This window comes from Glycine soja, chromosome 11 (genome assembly GCF_004193775.1).
Source record: "Glycine soja cultivar W05 chromosome 11, ASM419377v2, whole genome shotgun sequence".
Classification (NCBI taxonomy): domain Eukaryota; kingdom Viridiplantae; phylum Streptophyta; class Magnoliopsida; order Fabales; family Fabaceae; genus Glycine; species Glycine soja.
In genome coordinates this window covers 15,531,406-15,547,976 of record NC_041012.1, presented here as the reverse complement: position 1 = coordinate 15,547,976, position 16,571 = coordinate 15,531,406, and the positions used below count along the sequence as shown (strand labels likewise).

At 37.9% G+C, this 16,571-nt stretch overlaps 2 protein-coding genes across 4 annotated transcripts; both read right to left on the bottom strand.

Moving 5' to 3' along the window:
* Window positions 1–1,840: 1,840 nt before the first annotated feature.
* LOC114375649 lies at window positions 1,841–6,340 on the bottom strand. Of its 3 annotated transcripts, XM_028333487.1 has the most exons (4): window positions 3,619–4,803; window positions 2,554–3,523; window positions 2,287–2,478; window positions 1,841–2,198 (listed from the first exon to the last, which is right to left on the bottom strand). In XM_028333487.1, exons 2-4 carry the CDS (start codon window positions 2,809–2,811, stop codon window positions 2,118–2,120), a joined length of 531 nt encoding a protein of 176 aa, XP_028189288.1. In that variant the 5' UTR covers window positions 2,812–3,523; window positions 3,619–4,803; the 3' UTR covers window positions 1,841–2,117. The 3 variants fall into 3 exon arrangements, with proteins under 3 accessions (XP_028189288.1, XP_028189289.1, XP_028189287.1); XM_028333488.1 differs by lacking the exons at window positions 2,554–3,523; window positions 3,619–4,803 and adding an exon at window positions 4,823–6,340; XM_028333486.1 differs by lacking the exons at window positions 1,841–2,198; window positions 2,287–2,478 and having other exon boundaries at window positions 2,491–3,523; window positions 3,619–4,815.
* Window positions 6,341–8,460: 2,120 nt separating this feature from the next.
* On the bottom strand, window positions 8,461–8,850 carry LOC114372962. Its single transcript, XM_028330531.1, has one exon. It carries the CDS (start codon window positions 8,848–8,850, stop codon window positions 8,461–8,463), a length of 390 nt encoding a protein of 129 aa, XP_028186332.1.
* Window positions 8,851–16,571: the final 7,721 nt, after the last annotated feature.

Sequence of the window (16,571 nt, the reverse complement as noted above, 5' to 3'; positions counted from 1 at the left end):
TATTACTAGTTAATTTTATTTTTGAGTTTTTACATAATTTAATATTCTTTTCTTAACATTTTTGTAGACATATATGCTATAATAAATTTATTGATATACAAGTAGTTAAAAATAAATGTTTAACAATCAATTTATTTTTTCCAAAATCAAATTTTTAATATTTTCTTTACAAAAAAAATTATTTTTCTAATTTGAATCGGGTACGGGACGGAGTCGGGGATAGCCGATACGCGATGGGTACGAGGATTGGATAATAAATTTTAACTCGTCGAGTATCGAATACGGGTATGAGGACATGTTAAAAAGTCGGGATCGGGAATTGGAGAGATAATACCCGTCGCTGCCCCGCCCCATTGCCATATCTATATATACATGCATGAAGATTGATTCCCCCTAAATTAAAGATAGTGTAGTTATGACTTGAAGCAAAAATCAAGGGGTGTTGCTAGGTGCACCCAGCATTATTGCTGGTGCACCCAACACCCATAGCGAAAAGACGAAAATACCCCGTGAGCATTTAAAGCGAATACTGTGCACCCAACTGACGTTGTTTGATCCGCGTGTGTTGTAATGTGATCCGCAGATGTTATAATTGATCTGCAGCTGATCCGCAAGTACGTTACGGATCAACTTGATCCGCGAGAAGCTTTTATCTTCCTTTTTTTTTCATTTTAGAAGACAATTTTATTTTTGAATACGAATAACATAAAATTAGCACAAATTTAAACGTGAAATGATTCCAAACATAAAATAACATTACATTAACTTAAACAATACATTCACTTCAACAAAATGGAAAGGAATTAGCATCAAATACTACAACTAAGGCATGCTAATTTTGCGACAAGGACTCATTATCTTCCCTTTCTATTACATGCTTACTAAAAATAGCTAAAATTTCTATTGGCCCGATTTTTTTCCAGTAGTTTGATTGCACTAATACCTTCAGCACGTCATCGTTGGTTTTAAGTTCAATAATTTCGAATTCGATAATGTTATCTGAATACTCGTAGTGACTTGGTTGTCAAAAAAATAATCGCCTTACCGTTTGTGTTTGATGAATACCATAAGGGGGAATCCCTTAAGGCGCAACTTGTTTGATCAAATCCTTCAGTTCATCCATGGTACATCCGGAAGGAATGTCAAACTTTTTACAATTTTTTCCTATGAACGAGTAACCAACAAACTCATTTTGGCGTGACATGTTTCACCTCCTATTGTAATAAAGTAGGGCATTATGAATAGGGGTCATAGCGGCTTCAAATAAGTTTAGTATACCATCTGGTGTTCTACCAATGGTGCATAATAACTCAATCAGATCAACACATGAAAATTGATTATTACACAGCAACATTGTGTTAACATCATCATCATTTTTGAGTTGCATACATTGAAAGCGAAGATGATTACTTGTATCTGTGAATGGCTGCCGGTAGTAAATTTCATCCAAATATTGTTCGTTGGTTAGCTGAAGGGTACTGTGTATTTTGGTTTTTAACGTTTGAAAATCATAAACATTAGGTACTCGAAAAGGTACTGGAGTGGAGGTTTGAAAATAAACACCATTGTCGTCATGAATAATGGAACCATTTGGAAAAATAAAAGCTAATGTGGAGTTCACAATTGTCTGACTGCTTGTTTCTCCCAAGAATGCCATACTTTTTTCAAAGAGTTGAGTTAGGAATAAATGTTTGATTTTTTACCGTTTTGGCTGTGTGATATATATAGATGAGTTTCAGTACTATTGATTCAATTTTTTAGAATAAATACATACGCGCGCACATGATTTTTGTCTGTGTTGTCAACCACACCAATGACGTGACATGTTAACACACTTGCATTTCTCAACGTGTAGTCAAGTCTTATAGTGTCCTGTCATGTTTTATGTTAACACGCTTGCATTTCCTAATGTATTGTCAACTTAGACAACGACTTATCATACATGCATACTTTATTTTAGTTGCAACAATGATTTTTTTTCGAATAAGCAACAAATTTTTATGTTAACATAACAAATAAACAGAGGTACATTTTCAATCATCATTTAAGTCAACATAGTCTCTTTTGTACGACATCAAGCTTCTATAATGTTGCATTCTACTAATATATGGAGTTGGCTACTGCTTCGCCTGAGTATGACAACTGGTGGACCATAACAATGATATCGACGGTAAAGGACAACAATCTTTTAAATTAATCTGTCGTACATGCAAAAATAAATAAGCATCAACTCAATCGTACACAACTGATTTCATAAATATAAAAAAATTTATATCTACAATGTACCTGAATAAAATGATTGTCATTGACGTGACCGATACAAATTATGCGATGCACCGAAGGATCTCCCGGTGGTTGACTTCTAAGAGGAAAGAACATCATGTTTTGTTGGGGAGACAAGGATACAAGGATTACATTATACCTTGATGCAATTATATATCCCATGTCGGTTATATCCATCCACTTATCCATAGTGACCTGAATGAAACAAATATAGACGTCAAAGTTTATTTTAATGTTAAGTCTTAAAAATCAAAAACACAAATTAAATACCGTGGTTAACCCATCAACATGTAGTGACATCCTTAAATTCTCAAATCTGTCTGTGCCACCAAAGAGCTTGATATAGTCTTCTGCGAATTTGGCAAGTTCTATAAGCAGATGGGTGTAGACCAATGACCAAGGGTCTTGACCCATACCTAATAAACCGGCAACCGCCCGATATCCACAATTTTCATCAACACCGACATCAACAATATTATCAATGAAGTCGTGGATAAATGGCTGAAATTGATCCAACATAGGCATCATCCTTCTTGGATTGGGTTGGTCAGAAGATGATGAACTACGCCTCACTGACGAATTGCTATTTTGTAGAGAATGAAATGCATCTACATACTCCTAATAAGATGGATCACGCTTTGTTGACCTTGGGTTTCTTTTCATCGGTTTTTTCGATGCACCTTTTGTGTTAACCTTTGCTGGAGGAGGACACATTGAATTCTGATTAGGGTATACAATTCCCCGAAGCTTTGTCTTCAGAGTAAACTTACCACAAACATCAAGTTCATCAAATCTTTTGGATATTGTTTCGATTTCTTCCTTGATGCTCACCTCGGGCTCAGATATCCCTTGATCTGAAAAATTGAGTCTCCTCCAGAACATATGGATTGAATCCAACAGGATGCAACCAACAACATATTTGAATAGATCACAAGCACAAGGAAGACCGTGCGTCGTTCTCATCACACAACCACAACTGGAAGGATTGTTGCCAGCATAGTGAACACTCTCAAATTCAGCAGCAATCTGATTTAAAGCATACCTTGAAACCATTCCAAGAAGACTCTTGTATAAGGTTTTTCTGAATACATGTCCAATGACATGTGTACTTGTTTCAAATGATGCTCTAATTTCCGTGTGCTGTAGCGTCACCATGTTGTTCATGGCATCCCAAACACTGCATAAGTTTCCAAGGCTATTTTGTAACACTCTTTTTAAAGCCCAGTGAGAAGATTCAACCCTACATTTCAAATACACAAATAACAATAAACATATACAACAATAAAAATCTATCAATTCATCAACGTTAATCGAAATAAGTAAACAATTTTATACCTGTTTGTTGTTGTGTTCCCTAAGTGCATCACCTTATTCGTCCACGCAGTAACAAAATTTTTCTTGTGTGGGATTATCCATGTATCCTTCACATAATCAACAAACATTGGCCAAGATGAACAAACCATTTCAAACCTCTTCAGGTACTCATCAAACTGCTGCTCCAAAGGACGATCAACAAGAGTTCCCTAGGCATTCATGACATATTCCCAAACATTTCTTTGACCAATTAACGATTTTCATTTGCCCTTCACGTTCTTGTTTATGTGAAAGGTACACAACAAATTTGTACACTTAGGAAATACAGTTTGCACTGCATTCATCAATGCTAGGTCTCTATTAGTGACAATAACTACAGGGAGGACATCACGTCTTAAAAATAGACATCGAAAGCATTCTAAAGCCCAAACCACATTATTTAGACGTTCACCCTTCAGATATGCAAAATCAGCAGAGAATGTCATCCTAGTTGGTGTCACCTCAACAAAATCAAGCAGTGAGAGTCTGTACTTGTTTGTTTTGTAGGTACTGTCTATCAAAAACACCAAATTATATGCGTTTACTAACTTCACTGCATCAGGGTGACACCAAAAGATATCACGAACCACGTCCTCGTCCTTGAATCTGTGCCAATGAATATACTGATCCCGTTCAAGAAGCTTAATTAGGTGTTGCATTTTAGTATCACTTTCTCTTATGGAAAAACAATATGCACTTTTTGCATTGTATATTAGTTTGATGGTCGTACAACTATTGACATTGTGCTCCTTTAGAGTCAGCAGAATGTTTTTTGGTTTGACCATCATGTGGATGTCCAACTAATGAGTTGGTCAATTCATGATTATGAATCCCACAAATCAACTTCATCGTCCAGCCTTGTCCTCCAACCATTGGCTTGCAACGAAGCTTGAAGGGATACCCACATTTCCTAGTCCTAGTGTCTCTTCTAACGAATTCTTTCTTCCTACACCAATACTCGTCACTCCTTTCACACCCAATTAACACAAATGAAGTCCTTCCTCTACTACTTGTGTTTGTGTCAGACCTTACAATCACCACCACAAATCCATTTTCATAAGCAACAGATCGAGCCCATCGTAGAACATCCTCTCGGTTGTCAAACACCACAAACCAATCCACATAATTTCAGCTTCCTATGACATATTCATTTTATTAAATCACTCACAGTCATGAACATTATTACCTGAGAAGTATTGAACGCATCTGAACAATCAACATGTGGTTCATTCACACCACATTCTTCTTCATTTTCATAATCCATATCCACTTCTTCAGGCATTATACCTTCATACATCCACTGATCCTCGTCCATCTTAACAATAAATCAAAAATTTAAACACAAACATAGAAAAACCCTATTCAAATAAAAATACACAAATAACATAGTAAAAAGCCAAAACCCTATTTCATTCTACACATATAAACAATTCAAATACAAAATGACAATACAAACTAAGTAATAAATTAAAAACAAAATTAAACTTTACAATTTCGAAAAACAGAGTCTCTTATGGATCAAGTTGATCTGTGATTCATTGCTGCAGATCAAGTTGATTCGTAAACTTCTTACAGATCAACCTGATCCGCCCGATTTGTTGTACACCATAACAGAATGCACCCAACACTGCGTACCTCGTATGCCACCGTCGACCATCGCAACGCCTTCACCTTCACCTTCACGGAACCTAACCGTTCACCGAACCAAACTGATCGCAACGAAACAAAAGAACTACGGGGAAGAAGCACTGTGCATTGAGGAGAGAAAACAACGAAAGAATGCGCAAATGAAGCATTGTGCCATTTAAAAAAGCTTGGTGCCTGGTGCAAAACACTGTTCATGGCGACACTGTTCATCGACAAGACGAAATGCAGGAGCAGCAGAGGAAGGGGTACTTTAGCCATTTAGAAAATTTGCTGGGTGCACCAGCAATAATGCTGGGTGCACCTAGCAAGTCCCAGATTGTATACCTCCCGTCACCGAGTCAATGCAGTCTGACTGAAACAAGTATTTGCTAGTCATTTACTCATTTTAATCTTATTAAAAACAAATGTTCCAATTACTCATGTCAAGATTGATACACATTTATTTGTGAAGAGGAAAGGAAATGGGGAAAATTAATCTTTTATATAAAAATGTTATTGCTATACATTTATTGTGTGCCTGTTGGTTGCATCCTGTAGCAAGCTGTGATTGTGCTACAATGGGCACAAACAGAATCCTTTAATGAAGTAAACATGTATATTCTACATTTCTACCGGTAAAATATTTGCAACGAAAAATCAGAGAGGTGATAGGTGATGATCAAGTGGTTGTGGTTTCAAGTTCCCGTTGTAAATTAGAATTCAGATAGATTTCATGAGTTTATTTATCACCGCCATGTTGTCTTCGCCAAAACTCATGAGGTTCTAACTCAACAGTGAATAAATTCAAGGAGACAAGAAAGGAAATGAGAGCAAAAGATGCAGAGGGGCTCAGAGCTGCCATCGAAGAAGAGAACGGAGAGCGCTCGTACGGGAAACCCGTGGATGTGGAAAAGTGTGAGTGTGAGTTGAAGAAAAATGAAAGAGGAAAAAATTTCTTACCATGGATGTTGCGCGCGAAGCAACGACAGTTATCACGGGAACCAAGAACGAGAAGGGAATGTGTTACGTTGAGGGGGTATGAGATCTAAAACTAAAAGGCTTCATTAGGTCTTAGAGCTGTAGGAGGTAGTTGCGAAAATCCAAACGAGTTGTTTTAGATCAATTTACAAATAATAGCAAAATGTTTTCATCAAGTTATTTTAAAAAGTTTATTGAAATAAGTTAAAAATCATATATGAATAAATAAACTATAATTATTTTCGTAAAATCTCTTAAAATAAGTGTATGTGAAAATAATTTACTATGCTATCATCCATACATAAAAGAAGATTTTATACAATAAGAAAATATTATGTAATAATCAAATATTTATTCAACATTAATTAAATGTCATTGATGTATTTTAATTAGTTAATTAAAATTAGTTCAAATTCAAAATAATAAAATAATAAATGTTATAATTTATTTATTATTCCATTAAACTAAATTTTTATCAAATCAATCAATCCATTTAAATATTAAAATAAGAATACATCCAATTACATTACCTTAATCAATAATTATGTTTTCAATTCATTATGTTGTAAGTAATCATTTTAATTGGTGACAACTGTTTTATTATTATTATTAATAATAATAATAATAATAATAATAATAATAATAATAAATGTGAGATTAATTTATAAATTATTTACTATTTTTTAAAATTCAATGTTTTTTTTTAAAAAAATGTTATGCTATTTTTTCATAAATAACTTAGATTTTTCATCATCAATGTTTTTTTTTGTGAAAGTTTTTATATTTTTTAATTTATATTTAATTTTTATAATTTGGCATTTCATATTTTTTATTCTTATAAGTATTAAGATATATAAACATTTGAAAGATGTGTGATGTTATTTTTTTTTATTATTTGGATTTATATTTTTCTTATTCAATGTTTTGAATTGTAAATTGAGATGTTTAATAGAAAATATTGATTGATAACAAAGATAATGCAGTAGATATCATGATCTACACTTCACAGAGTGAAATTTGAATACTAAAAAAATCATCATATACATTTTTGCTATAATAAATACTAAACCATAAATCCAAAATCCGAACACCCCAATTCCCAAATCCTAAACTTAAAATACTAAAAATTCAAAAATCCAAAACCCTCAACCATAAACATCCACAATCATGAGTATCTTTTGCAACTCAACGCACTGTACTCCAAATCTTTTACAAGATCAACCCTTAAGTGACAAGAACGTCATTATTGGCGTCTTCGTCTTCCTTGTCTGTGGCCCTTTTCATCTTCCTTGTCGACGGCAAAGGAGAGAGAATGGGAGAATGGTGCTTGCTGCAGTAGTGGAAGAAAAGAAAAGAAAAGAAAAGAGGAAAGGAATGATAGAACCCCCATTCTCGATCCCATTTCGGTTTCTGAAAGAGAGTCCACCCTTTGTCTGATCGAACGCGTTTCAGTTTCAGGTTTTCTCGATTCCATTTTGATTTGTGATTTCCGATTTGGTTGCAAAATCTTCATCTTTTAACCAAAGGGATAAATCAATATTACTATTTGGTTTTGCCTTTATTTTTCGGTTGTTTTGCTTTGGATCGAACGAATTGCAATGACAGATGAATGTAACATAATATTTGTCGGTGCGTTCTCCCTTCTTCCTTAAGTTTTTTGTTGCTATTGTACATAGTGTGCATGTGTTTTGTCCTATACAAGTCCACCTAAGAATCTAGTATCTAGTTCTTACTCATCAATATTATTCGTCTACCTTCATTAATTTCTTGCATAACTTTTGCGGAATCAGGTTTCTTTAGGATTTTTTCATCGTCATTTTCCTTAATCATTGTCAATGATTCTCAGTCAAAACTGTCCATTTTACAGTTCTCTCCCTACCCAAACCTGATCTCTTTTTTTTGGAAAGCAAAGATAATTTATATTAAAGTAGGTAAAGTACCAGAGGTACTACATGATACAAAGAATAGGATCCTGTAAGAACAGGAACATAAAACACCCTACAACAAGCCACCACCCTACCGAACAGGAAAACATTAACTAAATACTATAGACATTGCTGAAGACCAACAATGGAAAGGAACCTTGAAGTCCCTTTCTCAACCCCTCAACCAAGTCCACAAAAGGAATAGAGTGTTATCTGCCAGCTTAGTGATATCAAAGGATTGATTATGGAATATCATATCATTCTTGGGCTTCCAAATTGAATTTGTAACTTCTAGTCACCACATTTTCCATCTTCTGTTAGAAGCCTTTGATCCTGCTGAAGAATAATGCTGAAGGAAATTATCCATTGGCCTGCAGTGGATAACCCTGTCTTCCTTTACCCAGAATAAGAATTCCCACCACAAAGGCATAATTTTAGCACAAGTGAAAAACAGGTGGGATGCAGATTCAGGTTGGCTATGGCAGAAAGGGCAAAGGTCATTTTCAACCTGAATTTGTCTTTTAACTAAGTTATCCTTAGTAGGGAGTCTATCCCATAACAATCTCCGGGCAAAAGATAAGGCTCTAGGAGGGATTTTAATCTCCCAAAGTTGCTGGAACCCCAAATGCTGACCTTCATCACCCTGCCCAGATTTAATGACTTGGTAAGTAGATTTGGATCCCATTAGCTTCAGCTCTCCAAACTCAGGTGTCCTTCAAGTTGATGTTTAACCTAATTGCATGGATTTGGTCAATGAATTTGGAAGCTGGTTGCAGCTCATTATCAAAGAGATGTCTTCTCCAAGACATGTTCCAAACCCACCCATTATCAGACCAAGATCCCACATCTGCCACCCTGAGATCTCTTTGGGAAGAGATTCTGAATAATTCACAGAATTGATCTTTGAGGGGAATTCCCTCATCACCCCAAGGATCTTCCCAAAAGAGGAACTGGTCACCTCTACCCACCTTCCAACAAGTTTGGTTAGAAGTAGCATTCATGCTCTGGTGTTGAGTAATGGCCCTTAAGTCAGCCCACCAAGTAGAAAAGTACTGCTTTTGAGGCCCCTGACCCAAACCCCTCCATCCTTTGTATTTAGAAACCAGAATCCTGTTCCAAAGGTGGTATGGTTGATGGAACAACATCCATTTCCATTTGAATAAAAGAGCCTAATTGAGGATGTTAATGTCTTTGACCCCCAAACCTCCCATATCTCTAGGAGTACAACAATGACTTCAAGATATCCAAGCAATCTTCCTCCCTTCTCGATTACCACCCCAAAGGAATTGCCTTTAGATGGCAGAAATCCTATTAATGACAGCTGAGGGGGCCCTGAAAAAAGACAGATAAAACAGAGGTAATGTTGTTAAGACAACATTGATAAGGGTGGTTCTACCAGCCATAGAGATATTTCTCTGGTTCCATTTGCTCAACTAAGCCTCAAACTTCCTTATAATCGAATCCCAGACCACCCTTCTTCTTGGATTGACACCAATTGGAATTCCTAAGTAGCAGAAAGGGAGCTGAAGCAGAGCACAATTGAGGTAGGCAGCAACAGAGATGCACCATTCCTCAAGTTGGCCTATAGCACCAAACTGGCTCTTTGCAAAATTAATCCTCAAACCAGAAACCATCTCAAAGCTTCTGAGAATGACCTTCACAGCTCTGACATTCTCCATGGAAGCTTCTCCAAAAAACATAGTATCATCAGCATACTGGAGAACATCCACAGGAACCTTGTTATTCCCCACCAAGAAACTTCTAAAGCAGTTTTTAGATACTGCTTCCCTCATCAGACCTATCAAGCCTTCAGCCACTAGATCAAAGAGAAGGGGTGCCAAAGGGTCCCCTTGTCTCAACCCTCTTTGAGGCTTGAATTCAGAAGTTGGGCTACCATTAACAAGAATAGATATGGAAGCTGAGGTGAGACAAGCCCTTATCCACCTAATCCATCTCTCATGGAACCCCATTCTCCTCAGCATATATATGACAAAATGCCAAGAAATAGAATCATAAGCCTTCTCAAAGTCCACTTTAAATACCATGCAAGACTTCTTGGATCTTCGAGCCTCCTCAATCACCTCATTAGCCACCAAAACTCCATGAAGCAATTGTCTGCCTTTTATAAAAGTTGTCTGCCTTTCATCTATAAGATAAGGCATGACCTTTCTCAGCCTATTAGCCAACAATTTGGCAATAATTTTATAAATACAGCCTATGAGGGATATTGGTCTGAAGTCATTGATAACTTGGGGTTCCTTCACTTTAGGAATGAGAGCAATAAAGGAGGAATTGTTGCCTTTGGGGAAGGAAGCATTAACAAAGAATTCATCAATAAACCTAAGGAAATCATGTTTAAACTCCTGCCATAAATGCTTAATAAACCTGAAATTAAACCCATCAGGCCCTGGACTTTTATCATTACCACAGCTCCACACAGCACAAGTGGTCTCCTATTCTTTAAAAGGTTCAACCATGATATCTCTTTGAGAAGAAGATGAGACACTGAAAGATACCCCATCCAGAGTAGGTCTATGAAGTTGAGGTTCATGGAATCTATTTTGAAAGTGCTGTAAAACCTCAGCCTTAACCAAGAGAGGGTCTTCAACCCAAGAACCATCAATCAGCAAACCCCTTATAGCATTTCTCCTCCTACTGTAATTGATTAGTTTGTGGAAATATAAACTGTTGTTGTCCCCCTCTTTAACCTATCTACTTCTAGATTTCTGTCTCATGATAGATTCATGAAGATTAGCCTTTTCCCAAAGCTGAGATTGAACTTTCTTCAGCTGCTTGACTTGTTGCTCCGAAGGCTGAGATGACATAGAGTTTTCCAACTCATTCATATTCTGTTGAAGGTGCTTTATTTGAGTACATAGATTTGTTGAGTTATCCTTACTCCATATTTTCAGCCTGTGTTTAAGGGTCTTAAGCTTGCTTTTTTAAAACGAATCCCCCCACCCCATGGGCTGATAAGCAAACCAGCAGTCCTTCACCACCTGCTGGTAATCCTTGATCTTTAACCAACCATCAAAGACCTTAAAAGGCTTAGGGCCCCAGTCAGTGGTCTTAGATTTAAGGATAATAGGGCAGTGATCAGAGTAATTTCTCTCAAGGTTGAGTTGAGAGCTATCGAGCCATAAATCAAGCCATCCATCTGAAACCAACACTCTATCAAGCTTACTTTTGCAGGTTCCATTAGGCCTCATCCAAGTAAAAGGCTTACCCAAGCAAGGAATGTCCTCCACCTCCATATCAGCAAGCCACTCATTGAAATCAGCTATGATTTGAGAGTCTGAGTTGCTACTGTTAGTCCCCATTCTTTCTAGAGGGTGTCTAATACATTTGAAGTCCCCAACCAGACACCAACAAGTGTCTTGAGACTAAGATTTTCTAGTGCTGAGATTCTGCCATAACTGTCTTTTCCCAGCAATATCACAAGGGGCATAGATATTAATGACTACCACCCTTTGCATTTGAGGCAGCCAAACCCCACCCAGCATAATGTAGTCTTTATCAGAAAACCGAAAATCAACCTGGAATTTATTATTATCCCAGACACAGAGCAGACCCCCAGCAGCATTCACAGCAGGCTGCCATTCCCAAGCCAAGTCAGATTGCCCCCACAAAAATTGACACGAAGCTTTATCCAAAAATTCCTTTTTGGTTTCTTGAAGACACAGAAGATCAATATTAAAGTTCCCCACCAAATTCCTGATAGAAGCCCATTTGAGACCTCTACCCAGCCCTCTAATGTTGTAGGACAGAATATTCATCCCTGAATATTCTTATTCCCCAACTTCAAAGCTTATTTCCTGTCCCGAGACTCCATGGTTGTAAAGCTGTGAATACAATCATGATGATCTGATTCATGTTGAAGGCCTATAGATTTCGCAAGAAGTCATTGCTGCATAGCCTCTTCCAAGTCTTCAAGAGAGTTTTCTTCTGTATTCTTGAACCCCTCAAAAGCCTCTAGAGTCCTGTTGTTTGGGCCTTTACAAGAGGAATCATTTAAACCACCCAGACCCTTGTCCTCCCTTAGTGAGATATCTTCTTCTACTACAGGCTCAAGAGGGGCAGCTTTAGATGGGCCATGTCTTTGTCTAACATAGACTTTAGAGAACAAATCAGAGCTCCCTTTTGATGTCTGAGCCGAAGTTGGGTGGTTTTCCTTTTTACACCCCTCCATCTTCATTATTGGGCCCGAAATAGAGCTTGGCCCAATAGCCTTTTGGAACTGTAAAGAAGGCATGCCTGGTTGTGATCCCCTATCCGTTACAAGTCTCGTGTTTACCCCGTAAATGTTTTGCTCCTTTTCTGCTAAATCTTCACAATTCAAAAAATTTCCAATTTGGTCTTCAACAGGCTGTCGAGACCCAGCTTTTGCAGGGTCCAAGGTTATCATATCTGTTAAAGCATTTCCCTGAGCCTTCTCTGTGAAACATACCACAAGGTCAACCTTTGCCGAAATAGAACCCTGAGTATGCTCCCCTCTGTCTCCTGACTTGTCTATGTATTCATCAGTAGAAGGGGTATTATCCAGCGGACTAGAGTGGTTGGGTGTTTGGCAGCAGTAACCACTGGGTATAGCGTGAGACTGATGGCTCGAATGAAGCTGGTTCTTGGTCGATGACAGCTCCGCCGAGTAGGAGAAGGTTGTGTCATCATCATCGTCGTCCTCCTCCACCGACGTTATCTCTTCCGTCCACTCTTCGGACAAAGGAGTTCTCGTTCTCCTCACAGCTCCGTCGTCTCCGACCTCCTCCACCAACCACACCCTATAGTCGGCGTCCCCAGTACGAACAATGACCTCCTTCATGATCGCCGGCGGGAGAGGTGTCCGAACCAGTAGTCGAGCACGATCCAACCGGTGACGGTCGTCGGTATCTTCGTCAGTTTCAATAACATCTCCAATAATGGAGACAACCTGCTTCATGTGGTCAACATCCCACACTTCAATCGAAAATCCCCATAGTTGTAGCCAAACGACTCGATTGTTTGGCCTGCAACCCGATCGTCATTTCTCGAGGGAGTAGAAAAGAGAGCTGTCGCCATCGATCTCTGAATTGATAATCTGTTGAGCTTTGTCCTCCGACAGGCCAGTGAGAAGGACCATATCGTCACTGAGGAATTTGGTACTAATATTGTACCCTAACTCCCACGATATGCAATCCTTCATTCTCTCCAACACCATAGGTTTCTTTAATCTGCGAATTCAGGCCCCTTTGCACCAGAAGTCACGACCTTCATGGGGTGTGACCGAAATGATTGGTGTATCTCCTTCGCAGCTCGTCCTTCCACCTGAGACTCCTCTCTGAGCCGTCACCTCCGCGTAGGATCTCACCCGAGGTCTGTTGGTAGCTTCTGGACATATGATAGTTCCTTTTTTTGGCTCCCCTCCTTTACCAACCCTTGTCTGCATCTCAAGGTTCCAAGCTGATCTTGCAAACCTAGGAAGGTTGACGAACAACTTTTGATCATCGATGAAGATATTATCCAGTTGCACCTCCAGAAGCTTTACATCTGAAACTCCCTTAAATCGCACGAACCCGTATCTTCTACCTTCCTTGTTACGACGTTTAGCGATAAAGACTTCACGCACGTCACCCCATACCTTAAACTTCTCCCAAAGCCGCACTTCGTTGACCTCATCTGTGACGTGGGTGAAATAGAAGGACGTGATATCCTCCTTATTTCTCCAGTTGAGATGATAGTTTGAAGGATTACCCCTTATGTCATACTTATGGGGTGTTCTATCCTCTCTGAGGTAATCTTCTTCCTTTTCTTTGCTTTCCTCCTACTAATCACCTTTGTCCACTCTTCGATTTTACCAAAGCTAGCGTCCTTCGCGTTCTTGTTAAAGCATTCCTTGTCGTCTCGTTTGTGTTCCCTTTGGCCCCTGTTCAAACTTCTGTTTGAAGTACCATTGAAGCTCCTTCTGTGCGTATCTCCATTTCTCCTCTGTCTCGAGTTGCTCCCACAACGTAGGGAATGTTCTTCCATGTTTCTCCTACCATTGTCAGTGAATCACTCTCTCTATCTCCCACTCTATCTCTCAGCCTCTCTCTCTCAGACACTCTCTCTCTCTAAGGTCTTCTCTCTCTCATCTCAGAAGTCATTCGTGCAAGCCTTGATCAGGTTTCATGCAAGCCTTGATCATGTTTCTCCTACCATTACCTAACTAAGGCAGCCATAGGTCTGTAGCTGATTAGTTATCATCCCTGAGTCCCCTTTCAAGTTTGGATTAATTACAATGATGAAATCAGTTCAGAGAAAATGTAAATTAGGGTGGATATGAATTCCCTTTTTTCATAGATTTCTCCATGGGTTGATATAGTTGACAACACATACTGTGAGGTTGTCATTCTTTTAATGCTTGTTTGTCTTGATCCTTTCGTAGGCTTAATTTGGGTTATGTGGTATTGTTGTTCCAAGGTTTGAAGATGTTTGGGACATTGAGGATCTTTATCCTTTGCCTGTCATCTTAACATTGTTGTGTTCTCAAAGAAAATGGAAAGCTACTTTCCAGACTTGATCAAGATTTAATTTTGAATACTAATTTGCTTTATTTGTTGTGCATTGTTAAAGTCATTGTTCTCTCTCTCTCTGCATACTTTCTTTCTCTCTCTATCTCTAATGGTATTTTAACCTATAATTATATTATTTTTCACTTTTAGTGTTATTATATATTTTTATTATTTTTGTTGTCTTGTTTGTTTGTTCAATATTTTATCAAGAGTTCAGTCTGCTATGTTACTTAAGTTGAAGGGCCGAAAACCCGAAACATGATTATTTAACAGTTGTTTCATATAATAATCTTTGCAGCTTTATATAAAGATTTTTGTCTTATAAAAGTGGAAGTACATAAAGATGCCTGATCTTCGATTCCAAGTTGGGGATTTGGCGGAGTCAGGATGCTTTCAAGGTGGTTATTGTGGTGCATGGTTTAGATGCAAGGTATAAATTCTTCCTTCTCTAAATTTGTTTTATTGTGATAACGTGCAAAGCATGGCAACCTAAATAAGAAGAGAATTTTTGGATTGGCATTGGCTTCTTATGAGACACTTTTATCAAATGTGCATTACTAAAAAGTAAAAACCAGCTATTTGTGGTGTTTTCTATTAATTGTTAAACAGCAGCTGTGGAATTGCCATTTTCTAACAATATACTATAATATGGTTATGGCATCGTGTAATTCTCATGGCTGCTGTAGTGATAGGAAGAGGTATGGTGGGGAAAGCAGTACTTATTCTTTCTTTTTAACACAACAAATTCTGATTGTTCAGACTTTAGTGACTATTTCCTTGCATTGAATGTTCTTTAAACATGGTTACTACAAATGTTCTCACATCTGTCACAAACTCAAACCCATGACTTGAATGAGACCTCTTTGATTGAACACTTCTACCAAATTTTGTGTCAGACTCTGCTGTGAACAACTGTTTTGGTTTTCTTTGGTAACCTGTCTATTTTGAGTCTCATTCTTTGTTCTTTTTCTCCAATTATCTCATATGTTTCCTTGTCTGTTATCTCTCTATTTTTTTAAATTCTGTAAGATACACTCTATTCCTTTATTTTGTGTGTCTATCTATTCCTATGTGTTCTAAGTCTCTACTTTTCTTTGTTCTCTGTTTTGTCCTTTATGATTTAGGACTAGTGGTTCTCTAATAGAGTTTTGTGAAAGAGAGTGATTGAGAGTGAGGAAGATATTATTATTCAACCTAATTCTTTAATCAATACATGCTCAGTTTATATACAGCTTAACATAACAGAACTGAGTAACTAACTAACTGTAGTTAGTTAGTTAATACAGTTGTTTGCAGCTGTAATGACAGCTGTCAACAGTTGTACTAACAAAAGAAAAATAAACCCATCAGAGTAGGTATACTCTAATACCCCTGCGAGCTCATGAGGGGTTGGCTGAAAGATTTTCAAGCACTCTAAGCTTGTCTCTATAGACTGAAAAGGTGGAAGGTGTGAGCTTTTGTGAGGATGTCTACACACTTATCAACAACAGGAATGTGAACAACTTGAATCAGATTAGTGAGTACCTTCTCTAGAACAAAAAACAAATCCAACTCCATATGTTTACTTCAAGAGTGGAGAACAGGGTTATGTGCCAAAGCCACTGTACTTGTGTTATCACAAAGAATAACAGAAGCATGACTGACCTTGAGTTCAGAAAGCAGAGACAAAATCCAAGTGACTTCTACTGCAACTAAGGTCATGCTTCTATATTCAGCCACAGTGTTGGATCTTGGGACAACAGTTTGCATCTTGGACCACCAGGAAATTAAGTTTGGACCAAGGAAGATAGTTGCTCCAGATGTGGACCTCCTGTCATCAAGATCAGAGGCCTAAGCTGCATTACAATAGGCATGAATGGAGAAAGGATGTTTGGCATTT